At 36.9% G+C, this 18,452-nt stretch overlaps 1 protein-coding gene across 2 annotated transcripts in view; it reads right to left on the reverse strand.

Moving 5' to 3' along the window:
* USP6NL (USP6 N-terminal like) overlaps positions 1-18,452 on the reverse strand; it is a 1,978,038-nt gene that overhangs the window by 696,865 nt on the left and 1,262,721 nt on the right. For both annotated transcript variants that reach the window (XM_044088303.1, XM_044088302.1), the window contains one exon: positions 4,688-4,808. In XM_044088303.1, the coding sequence (XP_043944238.1) occupies positions 4,688-4,808 (121 nt within the window). The remainder of the gene's footprint in view (positions 1-4,687; positions 4,809-18,452) is intronic.

The following is an 18,452-nucleotide window of genomic DNA, read 5'->3' on the forward strand; positions in this document are numbered from 1 at the left end:
TTTTTCATACTCTGCTTGTTTTACCAAGTTTATTCAACTTGTGTTCCGCAAATTTAGATGGTATGTGTCATAACCTTACTAGTAAATGGTAGGTTAGAGATAATACGGTATTTGTGCACAGTTTGAATCAGTCTTTAGGAACATCAGATTCTTGTTTCTTTCCAGTCAAGTTTTTGCTCCAGCGACAGTACTGACACTACCCTCACTCAGGTTTTGAGTGACCACCTGGTAGAGAGGGATTAATGATATTATTAGACTGCAGTCATTCCATGATCTCTTCTCTCCATTTGACACAGTAGGCCACAACATTCTGCATGATTACTTTTGAATATGCTGTGGAAGCACAGTAATGTCCACTGATGGCTTGCCTCCAACCTCGGTGGCTGTACCTCCTGAATTATATTTGGTGTAAACTCATAACTACATTTGGAGTGCAATCCCATTACTATTCCCTCTGTATATGCACCCACTAGGTAAGGTAATCAGACAGAGAGAGAGAGGCTTGAGTTATCACTCTTAAACAAATGATACACTGTTATATTTCTCTTTCCCTCAAGTACATGCTGTCTGCTGTAGATTCATTAGTAGAAGTGTTGGAATGCATCTAAAATAGGATGACTGTCCACTACTTGTGGCTCAACACATCCAATACCATTGCCCTGGCCATTCATGCCACCTTAAAAGAATCCAATTGTTCTGTGTTAAGCCCTATTGTAATTTACAAGGGTGGTAGGCTGGTCTTTTGTGAGAAAAGTGGGGAGTCCTGGTGTAGCCTACAATAACAGTCTAACACATGGGGACCTGGTGTCAGATTTGTGAAAACCTCCTATTTCTATATTCGAAATACTGCATGCTTCAAGTATCTCCTTCTCTCAAATGAGCCTTCAATAGCTGCTCAGGTCTTACTATATTCTTGACTTGACTAGTACAATTCTGGAACTGCCATATAGTTAACATCACTTGTAGAAGGTTTGGAATTCCACAGCACATTTACTTGTGGGTACTTCTTATTACCACAATCTCTTTCCCATGTTGGAAAATATTCATCGGCTGCCACTGCAACCATGCTTTGCTTATAAAGTTTTACTTCTGACTTACTTATCCATACAATACCTGGGTCCTTCATACATTAAGAAGCAGTTAATGCCATACTACATGGCCAGACTCCTCCATTTCTTCACTATGGGCCTTCTGAAGATTCATACAGCCAACATGAAGACCTCTGAAGTGTGAGCCTTTAGCTAACAAGACCTCTGTGTATTTGGAACCTTCTCCCACAATGACAATGTGCAGCACTATCTCCCTCTCTGGTTTTAAGAAGTCCCTAAAAACAAAATAATTTAATGTAGTATGGGATACTGGCTGGTAGTTTATATTTTACTGCCTTTTGTAGACTGCTAATATAAATTTATCTGTCACCCCTTTTACTTTTGTATTACCTGATTTTACATTTCAATGTTATTATTTGTTTATTTGTAATTACTTATTTAAGCTGAATTTGCACATTTAGCATCTTCAGAGAAGGGGTCTAAAAAAATCTCTTTTTCAAAAGAATTTTTAGGGCCTTAACCTTAACATCACCATTGAACGGTTATATCATGAGCAGTGCGCACACACAAAAAACAGTATCAGAGGTAAAACCTTTGAAATTGACATCTGCCATATTACAGCCATACTTAATGATATCAGTTCCTGCTTTGTCAGGTGTTATAAGAATTCTCCCCTAAGGGAGAAAAGGGGTGATGCCTTATGACAGATCATCTATCTGTTTCAGACTTTCACCCACTACGCAATATGGATCTGAAAAGATAACATATACAAAATGTAAGACTGCTCAACTATTGAAAAATAAGATCATAGTAATACCATCTGCCCACAGCTACTTCCCATTCATATACTGAATTACTGTGGCAAGTATTTTTACAATTATCATAATACACTACCTTAAGCCCTATAAAAAAGCAACAAGATTCACTCTTCTCAGGACAGCTCAAAGGACATAACAATATCACTTCTCCTAACCAATCATCACCAGGCTCAATGAATTTGCAAATACACCATTTTTTTTTTCAAATCTTGTTTTTGGGCTTGAATGCCACCCTAACCATTACATGTATGTATGTACCCTCACTCTGTTTCACAACTGCAGGTCAAGGAGAAACCTGGGATGGAGATACTGCATTGCAAGGCAGGGAAATAGGAGTAGCCTAGGTGCAGTGTGATCCACAGCATCAAATGGAGTTTTTGAATGCTAGGTCTATAGTGCCAGGAAGTATGGTATGATGCCTACTACACACAGCCCTGGATGAGTGCGTGCTTCTACACACTCTTTCATGCTTAGATGAGGTACAGGCACTCCAATGGGATTACGCTCCCAAGTGCCTGTATACATACAACATTCCTTATAAGCCTCCCTCAGAGTTAATGCCTGTGGTGAAACCTGGCCAGCATTAACTGATCACCTTTCCTCCCCTCTTGAAAGACTCATAGTATGTGGGCTGCTACCCAAATCCATGTTATCAAGGCAACAGCTTTATCACCTCTATGACATGCAGCTGGCCATATCTCATACTTTTTTTATAGTTCATAAAATTTCTAATTCTGAGAGACTAAAATATGCAGTGTAGATGATATGACCAGCCTTACTGATTACTATCCCTAACCATCTGTGAATTAAAAAGCAGACAGAACTGTAAAACCTTACTAGGATAAAATGACAGTCAGCTCAGTCATCATTATGAACCCAATGTGCCAAGATTTTTTCCACTGCTGTGGAGGCTGAAAATACTGCAAAGACCAGTAAAAGGACTCAGTAGATAGACAACAAAATGCTAAGTCTACTGTGGTTCTTTGACAAAATAAGAATATCAAATGCTTGCACTGCATCTAGACCACAGAGCCTAAAAATAGCAACATTATAAGTTTACCACTGATGCCAAATGTTGCTGTATTTTCTGAATGTTAGTCACTGAATAAATAATAAAATACTTAAAGAAATAATGCAGATACTTTAACCAATGTCTCAGGAAAGACTTGACTAATTTCTTTAGGCTGAAGCACAACCTCCTGCTTCTCTAATCATATGAAATGTGAATGGATGGGTAAAACATAAGGATGCACATATTCCACTTCTACTGTAAGTCTTAATCATTGTACTGTACAACATATGCTGACTTCTCAGCTCAGGTTGCATCTTCTTCAAACAGCCACTTCTGAACAGCCTGCCCACCTAGCCAACAATGAAAAACAGAATCAGCTCTATGATGCAGAGGCTTTGTACCCTAATGCAGTGGGTCTGGACCTTAACTCATCCTCAGATGACCCATGTAAGAATAGTGCTGGAATAGTCAGACGGGTAATAGCAGCAGTGAGTATTAATGATGGCTTACTCGTCCTGGGAAAAGGGGGCTAGCATATACCTACTGCAAGATTTCCACTTTAGAGATGACAAGGTACTGTGGCTCCTGCAATACGTGACTCAGAATGCAAGAGATTGCCACAGAGTATAGCTGGAAATCGTGTGTGTGTGTGTGTGTGTGTGTGTGTGTGTGTTAAAGTATGCACTTTCAAACAGATTCAGTACAACAGGCATTACGCCTTATTTTACAACCAATATGGGGGAAGGGGTAGAATTTGGACCAAAAATAAAACTAAATCTCCTACCTGGTCACTATGCTACTGGAACTGGATGATGACTACAAAACATGGATTCAACTCCCTCTCCTGGTGCCATAAGATACCAGTGGTTAGTAGCAAAGCCATAGCAAATGTGGGGGGAAAGGGGGTAGGACTGCTCTGAAGCAAGCCACAGAAAAAGGTACGACTGCTCTGAAGCAAGCCACAGGAAAAGGTACTGATCTGTCTCCTCGATGCAGCATTATTGCTGATAAGATTTAGCCAACATCACAGCTGCTTAAATGATTAAGTGATTTAAATGACTGCACTGTGTGTTTATGTGTGTGTGTGTGTATACATATGCACACATGAACAAATGTAGCAATTAATAGCTCTGCCACAGTTTCTGCAGGAAAGACAGGCAGGAGCTATTACATACCTTTTTTTTTTGGGGGGGGGGGGGGGTGGAGGGTCCTAGACTTTGGACATTTTTTTTTGCTTTTTTTTTGCTTTTCAAATCTGATTGGGGAGGTGCCAAACAAATGCTTGCCCAGGATGCCAACAGCCCTAGAAACATCTTGTCTTTGGGAGGAATGAAATGGACAGACAGGGGTACGATAGCCATGGAGTGACAAACAAGGCAAAAAAATACATAAACCATTGCCCAACAAGTAAATCCCTTAGTAACCTCATTTTCCAGCATTCTCAAGAAATGCTCAAAGATTTGCACAACTAAGGTATATTGGCAAAACTAAACCTGACTCAAATTGCTTCATTTTCTGATACCTCAAAAGATGTTCATACAGCTCTTAAAATCCTGAACAACAGGAAAGTGCATGGAAATAGTGTTGCTACCATTATAACAGTTTTGGCACTAATGTACTCAAACAGCAACAAAAGTTTTGACATGATACATGCAAGATAAGTTCTTATGCCCCACCCCAAAAAAAAGTTTATCATGATAGTCACATTAGACAGGAATGTGGAGAAACTTCCACAAATTACAGGTTCATTTTAACAACAAGCATTCTTTAATATGGTCCTGGGAGAATTTAACATGGTCATTACTTACCATGCATAGAATGCTTTGGACCCGACATTAACTTGACTAGTGCCCAGAAGGCATCTTCTTCATTCATATACATAAGTAGCAATGCTGTGATGTGACTCATTCCCTGGCAGTATCCAACCTCCTAAAGTGTGAAAGGTAGAGGGAAAAAAAAAACAAAGTAAGGACACTTCTTTAACAGGTTATCTGTGCTATCCTCTTTTTGCTGAGCCATCTAGTCAAATATAACTATTTTTACAGAGAAACAGCAAACAACAGTAGCAAATCATCTGAATAATCTCCAAATAAGTAAATACCAACACAAAAGTATAGTGCATTATGTTAGGTTACGCAGAAAGCAAACCTTAAAATTATAATTTTTGGTGTGTCCTAGACCATTTGCTGACCTCTGGGCTACATTCAGCTCTTCCTGCAAGCTGAGACCAGACCCAGTAGACAGACACAATACTGGCTGTCTGAATTACTCATATTGAAATTCTAGCTCTTTCAAGCAACTGGCACATAATGCATCAATTAATATTCTGTTACACATGCCATTCACTTAAGATGATGCCCAGTTGCTACTTGAGTGTTGAAAGTCCACTGCCTAGTAACCTTTGCAGTGGACTAATCTGTGGAGGACTCAGCCAACACATTCCTCCCAGAAGAGTGAACTGGCTTCTTATCATATTACATCCCCTCCTAAACTAGCTCTCCTGTACCCAGGCCACTATAGAAGAACTTAACTGTGTCATTGACAGATACACTATAATCATGCTCCATGGGGCAAATAAATTGCAAAATAGTTTGTATTTATAAACATGAGATGTAACAGCATATGAAGCATGATTCCACAATTATAAAGGAGAAATACAGAACAAGCCTTTGAACATTCCTCAAAACAGTGCGTCTTCAAGTGAGGTAATAAAGCAGTAGCTCATAATATCTGGACTTCTCAAAAGTGAAAATTTTCAACTCTGACTATTTTCTTCCCTGGTTTTATCATTTGGTACCTTTCTGCAGGCAAAAACAGGTCCCACAACAACGCTTATCAATCCCCAAATGGCATTTAGCCCACATAGAGATGGTGCTGGCATATACTCAACATCTCTGAGCAAAAAAGCTTAATAGGGGAGTGTGTTTCTGACAACAAACTAAAATAACAGGACAACAATATAAAATCATAAACTGTAGAGAAAGTTATACTAATTGTAAAAACACAAGAAAAACTGAAGAAAAACACATTTGAGACCCATATATATGTCCTCCCATTGTTTCTTTGTGAATTGCTTATCCAGTCACTCTTCCTAATCCTTTCTAACCTCCTCTGACTGATTCCTACAGTTGATGTGATGATGTGAGTTACTGCCAGCCATGCCAGGAGAAGTAAGGCAGTGGATGTGTAACATATGCAGGCATAGCTAGCTTGAGTTCCTTAAAGAATTATATGCCATTTGTATATCAAACTGATTTGTATAGGTGCTTGTGTCGAAAATGTGCTTGTAAAGCTGAATATGTTAAACATGTACCAACAGTGGGTCCTGATGGACAGAAAAGAAATATAACTGTATGTCAGACTGTACTGTAACTGTTGAAATGAATATACTGTAACAGAGGATACCCGTCTTTCTGTATCTGTGTGAACCTATCCTTCCGTGTTATTTTTAACATTTCCTATCATTGAAACACTGATGTTTATTTTAAATAGATATTTAGTATTTTCATGTTCTTTTATTACTTTTATTATTATTAGCTATATTTAAACTTTTCATTGTGGCTGATCTTTTAGAGAATATTTTAACCTTTGAGAGTACTTATATTTAATTTTGTAATACTGTGGCCATTCCTGAAAGCCTTGCTGCATTGGTCAAACACTACCATTTGTATTAGTATTAACTTTACTCAGTATAATTGGGTACCCTTATAAAAGCCTTAAAGTAGCTAACTGGTGGCAGTGAATCTACCTTACAGTCTGGGATGATGGGGTAGAGCTAGAAAATCTGTGCCAGAATTTCCCAGGTATATGTGTGTGTGTGAAAATCAAATCTCAAACAGAGTGTGTAAGAGTGATATCAATCCTTGATAGGGAGGGCAATCTCTAGCCTGCAGTCCAAATGTATTCTTGGCCTTTTCCCATTCTATTAGCTTTCCCTCTCTAATTATTTGCTCCCAATACCTTAGTTCATCTGCCAGTTTCTCAAGCAAATTCCAGCCCTCTTGCCTATTCTCTGCACCCCTAATTACAGTCACCACTAACAGTAGAATCTCCTTTCTCCATTCCTGTATTGGCTTAGTTCTTAAAAAACTTTCTGCTACTTTATGGGCATTATTGTTATTCTCCTTAAGGGTCTGCATCCAAAATCTCAGTCTCTTCTCATTTCTTGAGCTTCCCCCCCCATCTCATCATCATCCCTTTCTACTTTGAATTATGATGTTCTGCATGTGCTATGTACAGGAACCATAACTATGTACCTCTGAAACATCTCATCAGATCAGGTATGATCTTTGCTTGGAAGTGACTGCATAGAATTTTTATACCACAAGCAGATTACAAATATTTTTTTTCCTCGGGTAGACTGCAAATGCTGGCAATGTCATGGGGAAGAAGGAGGCAACTGGAAACAATTTTTGGGAATGTAATGAGTTGACAGACCTTAAGAATTCCATGCAGGCTACTCTGTCATAAACACAGGGTGAATAAATTGGTGTAACTAATTAAATCATTTTTAGAGCTGAGATACAGAATTGGAATTGACTACACATAATAAGGTCTTGCTAAGTTTAATTCTGGTGGCTGCAAAAAAAAGCAATTACTAGAAAATGGAAATCAAAGCCTAAACTAATTATACTAGAAGTACTGAACATCTTCTTCTTTCGGCTTTTCCCAGTTAGGGGTCGCCACAGCGGATCACTTGTCTGCTCATGATTGGCAGTGGAGTTTTACGGTGTCGAGTTGCCAGCCCGGTGCCCAACCTTCCACAGAAGGCACACACATGCACGCACGCACTCACATCTAGGGCCAATTTAGAGTATCCAATCCACCTACAGCATGTCTTTCGGATGTGGGAGGAAACCGGAGCACCCTGAGAAAACCCACGCGACCACTGGGAGGACATGCAGACTCCACACAGAAGGCAGCCTAGCCAAGAATTGAACCAGAGAACCTCTTGCTATGAGGCGGCAATGCTAACCACTGCACCACCATGGCCACCACTATAAGTACTGAACATAGTAACGATAAAAGAATCACAAGTGGAGCATAAAAAACTGTGACACTTTACAAGTGAATGTGGTGGAATATAAACATCAAGTCCACAGGCTGTAAACCTTTTCCTCTGAAGCACACAGACTTTACAATTAGTGTATATATTTAAGCAGGGATATGGGGACTCAGCAGCTCACAATGGGTGATTCAAGGGTGTGGCTGGGGCTTGCCCTTGAAAAAAGCTTTTAAGAGTGTAACAGTTTTTTTTTTTTTTTCATTTTTCTCTTTAGGTGTTTTAGAGACTATTTTTTTTGCAACTGCAGGCCTTGCACTTGCAATAATGAGTCAACGAAAGAGCTCATTAAGATTTTTTAGTATAATGACTATATGTGAATATTCTAGGTAAGTGACATATTTTCCTGGCTAGCCTGACAGCTAAGGACAAAAATAAAAGCAGCTGAACTGACTGGTAGAGAACAGCAGTGACTACTTCAGGCATAAAATGAGAATAATAGAATTATTCTTTAACGAGACCCTTGAACTAAGAATGCCTTGGGTAAGGAAGCTTGTGACTCTTACATTATGTTGTCTGAAATGTTTGCTCCTAAGAAAATAATACTTCATAAATGGCATTTTAAATCTGCAAGTTTAGGAGGAGGCCAAGTAAATTTTATGCAAACCGTAGGCGGAGATGTGTTATTAGGGAAGTTTTAAATGAAGGACTATTCTTGGGAAGCTTTTAAATGAAAAATTTGCAATTTGTAGGAGTGAGGAAATGTAGGCTTAGGTAAAATAAACATGAACCTCGAACAGCAAATGAGTAGATTAGCTTTAAACAGATGACTGGAGTAATGTAGCAGCCTTGGAACTGGGCAAGTAAATGGATATAAACATTTTCTTTTTTTTTATATAGAGAAAATTTCTTCCTTTCTGAATATATGATTTTGTGTAGCAAATGTGGCTGCACATATCTTATCCTCCAAGCTGACAGACGACTGGATAAAAGGACTCTGCTGAAATAACCATGCTTTGCCCAGAGAAACTGAAAAGTAACTCTCAACTTTCCACAATTTTGCCTTGTATTTTTTCCTACCCCTCCAAATTCTGACTTTCTGGTAAATAACTGAGGATTATAGCCAGTTGATAATGCCAGGGATTAAAATTTCATACGTCTTACAGTTGTTCTGAAAATGCATGTTGATGCAAAACCTGTTGTTTTATTAACTTTTTAAGTGAATTAGAGAAGTATTTAAAAATGTCTCTAACTTTTGGCCTTTGTCCTCCCATTATTTTTGGCTTTATCCAGAATTTAAAGTAGAAGGAACTGCACATAATGCAGGACGAATATGTTTCCACACCACACTTTAATGAACAATCAAATTGAGCACTTTTATCCCTGACAAACCGGGGACCACATCAGAATCTACAGAAAAAAATATTATCTTTATCCAGAATTACTAAATGAAGACATTGAGAGGTATGTCTGAAAAGATAGATAAAGGGAGACTGGAAATGATGAAATAATTGCTTGCAAGTTGCAAAGACCCAGACTACAGAATGGAATAACAGTATGGAAAATAGCATGAGTAACCTGGAAAGAGTACAGTGGAAATATACCAAGGGTATCCATAGATGTAAAAATTAAGTTATTATGAAAGATTACATATCTGAACTTCTGTGGTGTTTCATATAGATATTTGAGGGGAAACATCATTTGGGTATATAGGGCATTTAGAGACAACTACCTCTGGGAATGTTTGGGCTTATAAAAAAGAAGCAGAGAATCATCAGACAACCTATGTGAAAGATAATATAGGAGTGACAGATGTACTAATTGAACTCGGAGAGTAGCTGATGCATGGAATAAACTACACATAACTTTGGGAATGACTTGTGATATATTGGCAAGCTGAAAGGGCATTATTACATGTGCCTGAAATATCTGCATGTCTGTATGTATGTTTATACATATACATGATGGTCTTAAGAAGAACTACGAACCATGGTTATGTGGACCATGCTGCTACCAAAAGAATCAGTTTTAATTTGTCTAACTTTGATTCCAGAAATACCTTTCAGATTAAAGATCACATGTACAATGCTTAAAATAAAGTTCCTTCAATGTAATGAGAAAAAATGCTTACACCTCGTTTGAAATGTTTTACTTTGCATTCATCAATCATACTGTAAGCAGAGGTCATATAAAGTGCACTTTATAATTCATAGATGACCTCCTTCACATACTCGCCTAATGACATTAATTGTCTAATGAAAAAGTTTCACTGGATCATCATCCAAGTGTGTAATATACTGACATCATTTCATGGTACATCTTATACTATTACTATAAAAAGCAGGTCCAAAGATATTCAAAGAGAAACACAGGCAAAGGCATCCAGATATGGAAAATTTAACAATACAAAAAAATAACATCACAAAGAGGGAACATAGAACAGAAGATTAGTAAAGTAGAAGAAGGTGAAGTTATGGAATACTTGTGAAGTGAAGGATTTAGTGTAGAAAATCTAACACAGGTTACATCACAGTATGATGGAACAACAAGTCCCCCAAGTAAGGAGAAACACGAGGAGCAGGAGACATATGAAGATGAAATATGGACATGAAAAAGAGAGATTTAATATGGTGCAATATTTATGCAAATGAAAAAGCAAAACTAATCAATACAAAAAGAGTGGCACCAAAGATATTTGAAGAGAAACACGGGAAAAGGCATCCAGATATGGAAAATTTTAAAATACAAAAAAAAAAAAAAGAAAACAAAGAGGAAAAGTAGAAAAGAGGATTAGTACTGGAGAAGTAAAAAAAAAAAAAAAAAAAAAACAGAAACTGCAGTTATGGATTGTCTGCAAAGTGAAGGATGTACTGTAGAAAATCTAACTCTGATAACTTCACAGCAGGATAGAGCAATGGATCACTAATTTAAGGAGAAACCAGCAGAGCGGGAAACATCTGATCATTTGTCATATGAAAATACTTTAGAGCCTTCCACTGGAAACCAGTACAAAAGTTCATTTGGACTTGCATAGAAAGGGAAGGAACAGGAAACTGTGGCAACTCTGATGCAGTCAATTTTGTGGAGTGATAGGCCAGTGAGTTCCCATATGAAAGAGCAGTGGATAACACAGGATGAAACTGAAGAGAATGTGGCACAGGAAGATCCACTGGAACTATCTGCAGAATACCCACAAGAAATGGAGAACAAAGAATGTGCCCTCAATTTAGAAGAAAATGATCTAACATAAGAGCTGCTTGATTTAACAGAGATGGACAGACATATTAAGATCAATGAAAGAAATAGACTACAGAAAGTTAATAAAACACAAAAAGTTGGAAGTTTGATAAAACAAACACAGTAATCAGTACTGTTCATAGAGATTAATGCAATATAAAATAAGTAAATAGGATACATTACTGCACAGCTAAATTAATAACAAAGTCTTACCACAAAGCACAGGACAGTAAGGGGAAAGAAGGAGAGAAATCAAATGCCATCATGGAAGTATTAAATAGAGAAAACAATAAAGCAATTAAGACAAGAAGTGTCACTGTTAGAAAAGGAACAGATCAACAAAAGTACTAAGAAAGATAGATGTGATAAAAGCAATGCACAATATCAGAACAGATCAGGATCTATTGTGTACTATCTCAAATAATAAACTAAAAATATCAGCACCGTCAGAAAAATTTAGAAGATATACAGATAAAATATAAAGGAAAATTATAAAACAAGCAATTTGATGACCCAAGAAAGTTTTATACAGAACTGGAAAACAAGGCAAAAGGAATTTAACCACCACAAAAAAATCAAATAAATAGATACATTTTAGAGAAATATCTAAGAAGATCCTGTGCAATGTAACAAAGATGCTGAATTGATAGAGAAAGTAAAAGAAAGAATAAGAAGTTAAAATATACAGGATATGAAATGGGATGACATAATGGCCAGAGAGATTGAAACAAAGTTAAAAAAAGCTCCTAATTGGAAAATCCCAGGACCATATGCAGTACCTAACTTCTGGCTAAAAGTATTAACATCTTTACATGACGATTTAGCCATCAGTAAGCACTATTTATACAGCACCCTGAGAAGACACCAACCTGGTTAACAGCAGGAAAAACAATAGTCCTACTTAAGAGTCATAAGCTATCCTAAAAACTATAGACCAATAACTTGCCTTTCAACGATATATAAACTACACTGGAATTGATGCCGACAGAGCTTATAGTCATTTAGATGAAAACTCAATCAAGGCAACAGAGCAAAAGGGTACGGAAACAAAGTCATATGGAACAAATGATCATTTGTTGTTAAATAAAGTCATATTGCAGCACTGTAAAAAAGGGAAGAATCTAAGTATGGCATGGATAGACTACAAAAGAGCATCTGACAGTATTCCACATTCATGGATAAAAGCATGCTTAAAAATGTATAAGATGTACCCCTACAGTGATCAATTATATTACAGTGACCATGAAACAGTGGCAAACCACACTGCAGTTAAGCCATGACAAAGGACAAATTATAATCCCAGGGATAAACATTCAAAGGGGGATACTCCAGGGTGAATCTGTCATCGCTGCTCTTTTGTCTTGCCCTTAACCCATTAAGCTGTCTATTTAACAGATTAGGTCATGACTACAATGTGGATTCCAGAAAACAACAAAGTATAAAGACTTCTCATTTCCTTTTTGTGGATGATTTAAAAATGTATAGTTTGTCCGATGAGGAACGGAAAGCACAACTGAAAGTGGTCAAAACTTTTTCAGACGATATGAATGTCATCTTGTCTTGACAAATGTGTAAAAACAACCTTTAAAGCAGGAAAGCTGAAGCACCAAGAAAACATCAGTTTGGGACAAGAATGTGATATAAAAGAACTTGAGTGATAAAGGATCAACAATAAAACATGAACAAATGCAAATAAAACTTAGTAAGGAATACTTTAGAGACTAAAACTAATACTGAAAACTGTGCTGACATCTATGAACAAAGTCCAAATATAAACCATTTTGTTCTTCCTGTCCTAGCAGTTTTGGAGTGACTGACTGGCCCCAAAAGATGTTGGATTGGTTGGACAGGAAAGCAAGAAGGATATTTCATGCTTATCAAATGATTTGCAAAAATCAGTGTATACCAAGACTACATATTCTCCGTTTTGAAGGAGGTATAGGCCTCCTTGAAATTGATTACATGTACAGATCTGCATTCATAGAACTGCATACATATCTGATAACCTCACAAGACCCAAACATAGTGAAAGTTTTAAAACATGAGGAGAATAAGTCTAAGATGACTTCCCTGTTTAGTTAAGCAGAAGCATATCAGTGTCAAGCAGCAATGGAAGTCAAATCAGAAGCAGATAAAATTCAGGTAGCAACTGAATGTGCTAAAAAAATAAAGAAATAATATAAGTGAAGGATCAGATGAGAAGGAAAGAAATGTGGAAAACACATAAAGATAGTTGCAAGTATAAAAAACTCTTGCAGCAACCTCATGTTGATCAAGATTGAATGCAGGAATGTTAAGGAGAGGTGAATTTAAACCAAAAAGATGAAAGGTTAATATTGGCAGCCCAAGACACTGGACTACATACACGTTGGTTTAGAAAGTCCATTGAACATGTGGGAGAAACAGACAAATGTAGGTTTTGTAGAACAGAATTTGAAACAGTTGTGCATCGTTTTGCTGGTTTTGATATACTAATGCACAAGGACTGTACACTGAAGGCATAATAATGTGGCAAGACTGGATTGTGCAAACATAACATTGAAGTAGCTGAAAAGCATTGGAAACATGAGCGACAAAGCGATATGGAAAATTGTGAAGTTTATATCGCATGGTATCACCCATTACCAACAGTTCAAATAACAGATGTGATAAAGCCAGATATAGTAGTCTATGAAAAGAAGACAAAAGTAGCACTGATCACTGAAACTGCTACACTTAGTGACTACAGTGTCTTAAGTACAGAGGGACACAAAGTCATAAAATACCAGGATTTGCAGGCAGAAATGAGGGCAATGTGGAAGAAGGATACCCAGATAGTTCCAATAGTAGTAGCAGGAGCAATGGGTCTTATAAAAGAGAATTTACAATTGTACTTAGACATGTTACCAATACATGTAACTCTGTATGAATTGCAGGAGGAGTCAGTACTGGGTACATTGCAGGGGTTGCAAAGGGCACTTCTGGCGAACATCAAAGACTGAAAGAATACTAATTTATGTACTTTAATCATACTTTGACTTGGGAAAGGGGTCCATTCCTGTCATGATATTACAAACCCATAAGACTTGGAGAAATGTAAAAAAGAAAGTAATCTCCTAATGTAGAGCATTTGTATGCTTTTTTAGGCCATTTTCTTTAAAACAGTACCTGTGTTACAGCCTTATGTAAAAACTTACTGCCCTTTAGCTGTGAACCACATAGGGTACCTCTGTGCTGTTTTATGGAAAGGCTAGTCAGAAGAAGCATCAGCTCATGGTGCTCAATTTAAGAAGGAATGTGACAAAGAAAATCTATTAATTTAACACAGGATGATTGCAATTTTCGCCCTTTAGAACACTTTCAAATACATTGTGAACTGAGCAATTCATGGTAATAACACAATTAATTAGTACTGAACAAAACTTAGACAATCAAAAGAAAAAAAACAATCCAGGCTCCTCAAGGTCCACACTCTTTATTACAGAACTCAGAATTTAGCGCTTTTGTCTCCTGGAGCAGAGACTTCATCAGAATCTTAAAACTTAGTCCACAAACTATCAATCATCCTGTACTTCTGGATCATAAACCTAATGATGCACACTAATGTAAAGTATATTCAGAGTAGATAGACATCACATGAATATTTCCTTTTACAGGCCAGCACAGCTGAGCTTTTATTAAAAAAAAGAAAATAAAAATAATGAAATGTGCAAATAGCAATGATAGAGTTTTGATTACAGATGGAGTAGATCGAATTCCCAGGAAGTAAAAATTCCCATCAATGAGCTTTGCACATGATCTTTTACAGGACTAGAAGAAAGCCATGCATCCGCTACTGACTGAATGAAAGGTTATACATGTATGTATGTGTGTATATACATCTCTCTCTCTCTCTCTCTCTCTATATATATATATATATATAAAAATTTTCCAGCTACCAAACTTATGGATTACGGGTGAAAGAGAGAAAATCTGAGTAGTGTGTCTTGGGGGAGGCACCATGGAGTTCCCACCTAAGAAGTGACTCCTACTAGTTGTTGGAAGTCATTATCTGGTGCATGTACTCTTGCAGAGGTGTGGAAAGAAATTATATCAGGATGGAGTGGAAGCATGTACACCTATATCTTACACTACTCAATTTTACAACATGTCCATGGTTATACCAATAAAAGTAGGAACACAGCAAAACTAAACTGAAAAAGTCAGTCAGTCATGGTAGGCCATCACTTAAACTTAATGAAATTGGTCTAATGATGTGGTTCGACTGGGCTCAATGGTTGTGTGGTGAGGACACAAAAGAAAAAAAAAAAGCTTCCATGCATCCCTAATAGAACCAAGACACTCTCCTCCAAAAAAAGGAAGCCAATCTTGTGGTCCCTTGCCATAAACAAACTTTACAACAAAAGGAAGAAACTATTGCAGAAAAGAGGAAAATCCCAGGATGCAAAAAACTCCCTTACCAGCTTCAGTAAGAAGCTGAGATCCCTCATAAAATCCTCCAAAGTTAGTTACAAAAATAAAATTGCCAAAGATTCCACAGACAGCCACAAGGCATTCTATAGCTATGCCAAGAATCTAAATGGCAATGCTCAGATCTGCTCTGAGCTACAACAGAATGGCATTAAATATACTGATCCCAAGGATACATTAACACCTTACAGTTGTTTTGTTTTCTTTTAGTATGGGCTTGAAATTGCTTTTGTGATTGGATTGTATGTGTAAAAAAGTGGTGGATACACCTTTAAAAACTGCATCAGTTTTTGGCGCCAAAAAGGTTATTTAAATAGTGGATGTTACAAAGTTTTTCAGTTCTGAAGAAGCCTACATGGGATAGGTGAAAGCACTAAACTCTGGGACTATTGTTGGTTATTGGTACAATACTTGTGCGTTTGGCCACTGGTATACTTTTTATCGTGGTTGTGTGTAATTGTGAGTTGCTTTTTTTATTAAATATTCAAGCTGTTTCAGCTGTATACACTGCATTTCCTCTTATTTTGTTGCAAGGGAAGATAGCGCAAGTGTATTCCAGTTTTACAGTTCTTCTTTGCAACTCCATTTCATTTCGGTGGTAGTTCATGGTGGAAAGTGTAGTTGTACCGCTGTCAGCAACAAACAAATCCCCTGAAATATTGGATATAGAGACTGTCAAGACAGAGTTGGCAGTACTGAAGGGGGAATTTTTGCAACTCACACACACTTTGAGTACTTTCATGCTGAAGGTAGAACAAGATTTTAAAGGCACTGAACCGTCTTTTCTACCTAGTGCTCACAATGATAAAATCAGTAGTAATGAAGTTAAAAGGAACACCAGGGAGCAAAGAAATATGAAGACAACGAACAAGGGAAGGAATATCAGTTCCAATGTAAATTCCAATGGTAAATATATTGAATCGGGTGGTATTACCACCAAAGAGAATCTATACAAATGCTCTGCAGAACTGGGTGTGTTGTCTAAAGGAAATTCATTTAATAGTCCAGTTTTTCAGCAAAATGTTACACTAGGAAGTCCGCATGAGGGAGCGGCAGCATTACAGCGCAGAGCTCATTCGGATGCCAGCGCTGACATTGACCTACCGGCCTCACAGGTTCCCAATTCCACCAGGGAAAAACACCACTTAGACTCCACAGGTTTAACTTTCGATTTTTCTATTTATGAATATGAGGAAAAAGAAGAAATGTTCCGTACAGGTATGAGATCGAAGCGAGTTAAGCCTGCTAAAACATATGCACACACTGCAGGGACTGCGGTGTTGAACAAAGGTACTGAATTGAATTTTCATAACAACAAAGTGAATACTGATGACAACAGTAAAAATTTCAATATGAACAGATTTATTTTCAATGACTGTAATTTTGACAATTTTGAAAAGGGGAAACTTAGATCCCCCAACAAAAGTGTTGTGAATGAAACACTCAAGGACAAGATTTATAAATTAGGAAATTTATTGAATAGTATTGACAACACTAAAATTGAGAATGCATATTTACACAAATGTTTAATATTGAAAATAGTCCCAATGGGACTACGTTTTTTTAAATTTCCATTAGGTGTGAATATTAATGAGGAATGTATTAGAGAATTCAATGATTTCTTCAATGAGTGTGGATTCAAATATATGAAATTGTTGATAAAGTACAATAATGGGAAACTTTTAGAATTTATTAATCAAGCTGAGAAATTAAATTTAGAGATAGAGAATGATTTATTGTTTGATGAGTGGAATAATTTATACAACAAGCAATTTAAGATTGTGGAAAAGAAATCTCAGTCCACTTATGAAAGGAAATGTAAGAAACTGAACAGGGATTTGGCACAGTACAAGGAAAACAAAGTATATAAGTGGTATAAAGATTTGAAAAACAGTAATCATAAACAATTGTACAATTATGATCAACAAAACAGATTTGATGGACAGAATAGGTATAATGAGGGAGGAAAGTTTTATGAAGACAATTATGAAGGTTATGTTGACCAGGGAGCGAATGACCAAAATTTTCGGAGAAATTGGAACCCCCAATATTGGAAGAAAAGAACAGGGAACATGACAGGGAATCAATACAATGGTTACAAACAACGACAAAGGAATTACAAAAAGGAAAAATGGATGGGATATTAAAAGAAAGGAAAGGAAGTAAAAATGTTCAGGGAAACAAACGTATACAGAAGGAAGGAGTGGTATACAGTTTAGACAATTTTAAGATTTACAATTATACGAATTTCAAGGTGGAGGATATACATTTCAAATTATTATCTAAAGGAATTAAATTTATACCCACCCCGAAATTTGATTTAGTGGACCATTTAGTTGAAACTAAGCTTTACACACGTAAATTAAATTTGTCTATAATGTTTCAGAACAAGAATGATACAGGACATATAGACAAGGATAAAGGAGAAATGGCATTAAAGAAAAAAAGTACTTTTATACAATATATGAACCCAATGGTAGAATTATTTGAGAAACAGGTACATAGGGATCTTTATAAGTATACAAATACTGCCAGGAAAGTCAAATTTAAGGACAATATGACAAAGGCAGAAAGGGAAGAATTATGTAATCTTAGAAATAATCATAATATCCGTATTATGAAACTCGACAAGGGAGGGGGGATTGTGATTTATGATAGAATGGAATACAGTGCGAAGTTGAATGCACTTCTCACAAACAGGCAACTATGAGCCAATTTCTTTGAATGAAATTAATATAGCTTACCAGAGGATTAATTCCTATCTGGAAGAATTTTGGATAGATAATCGAATCAACAATGATGTATAAAATTTTTTGAAAGTACAACATCCAACACTGGCAGTGTTGGTAGTATTCCTAAGATACATAAAAACAGTGAAGACCCCC

Source organism: Protopterus annectens, chromosome 11.part0 (assembly GCF_019279795.1).
Source record: "Protopterus annectens isolate FY-2018-M chromosome 11.part0, PAN1.0, whole genome shotgun sequence".
NCBI classification, from domain to species: Eukaryota; Metazoa; Chordata; order Ceratodontiformes; family Protopteridae; genus Protopterus; species Protopterus annectens.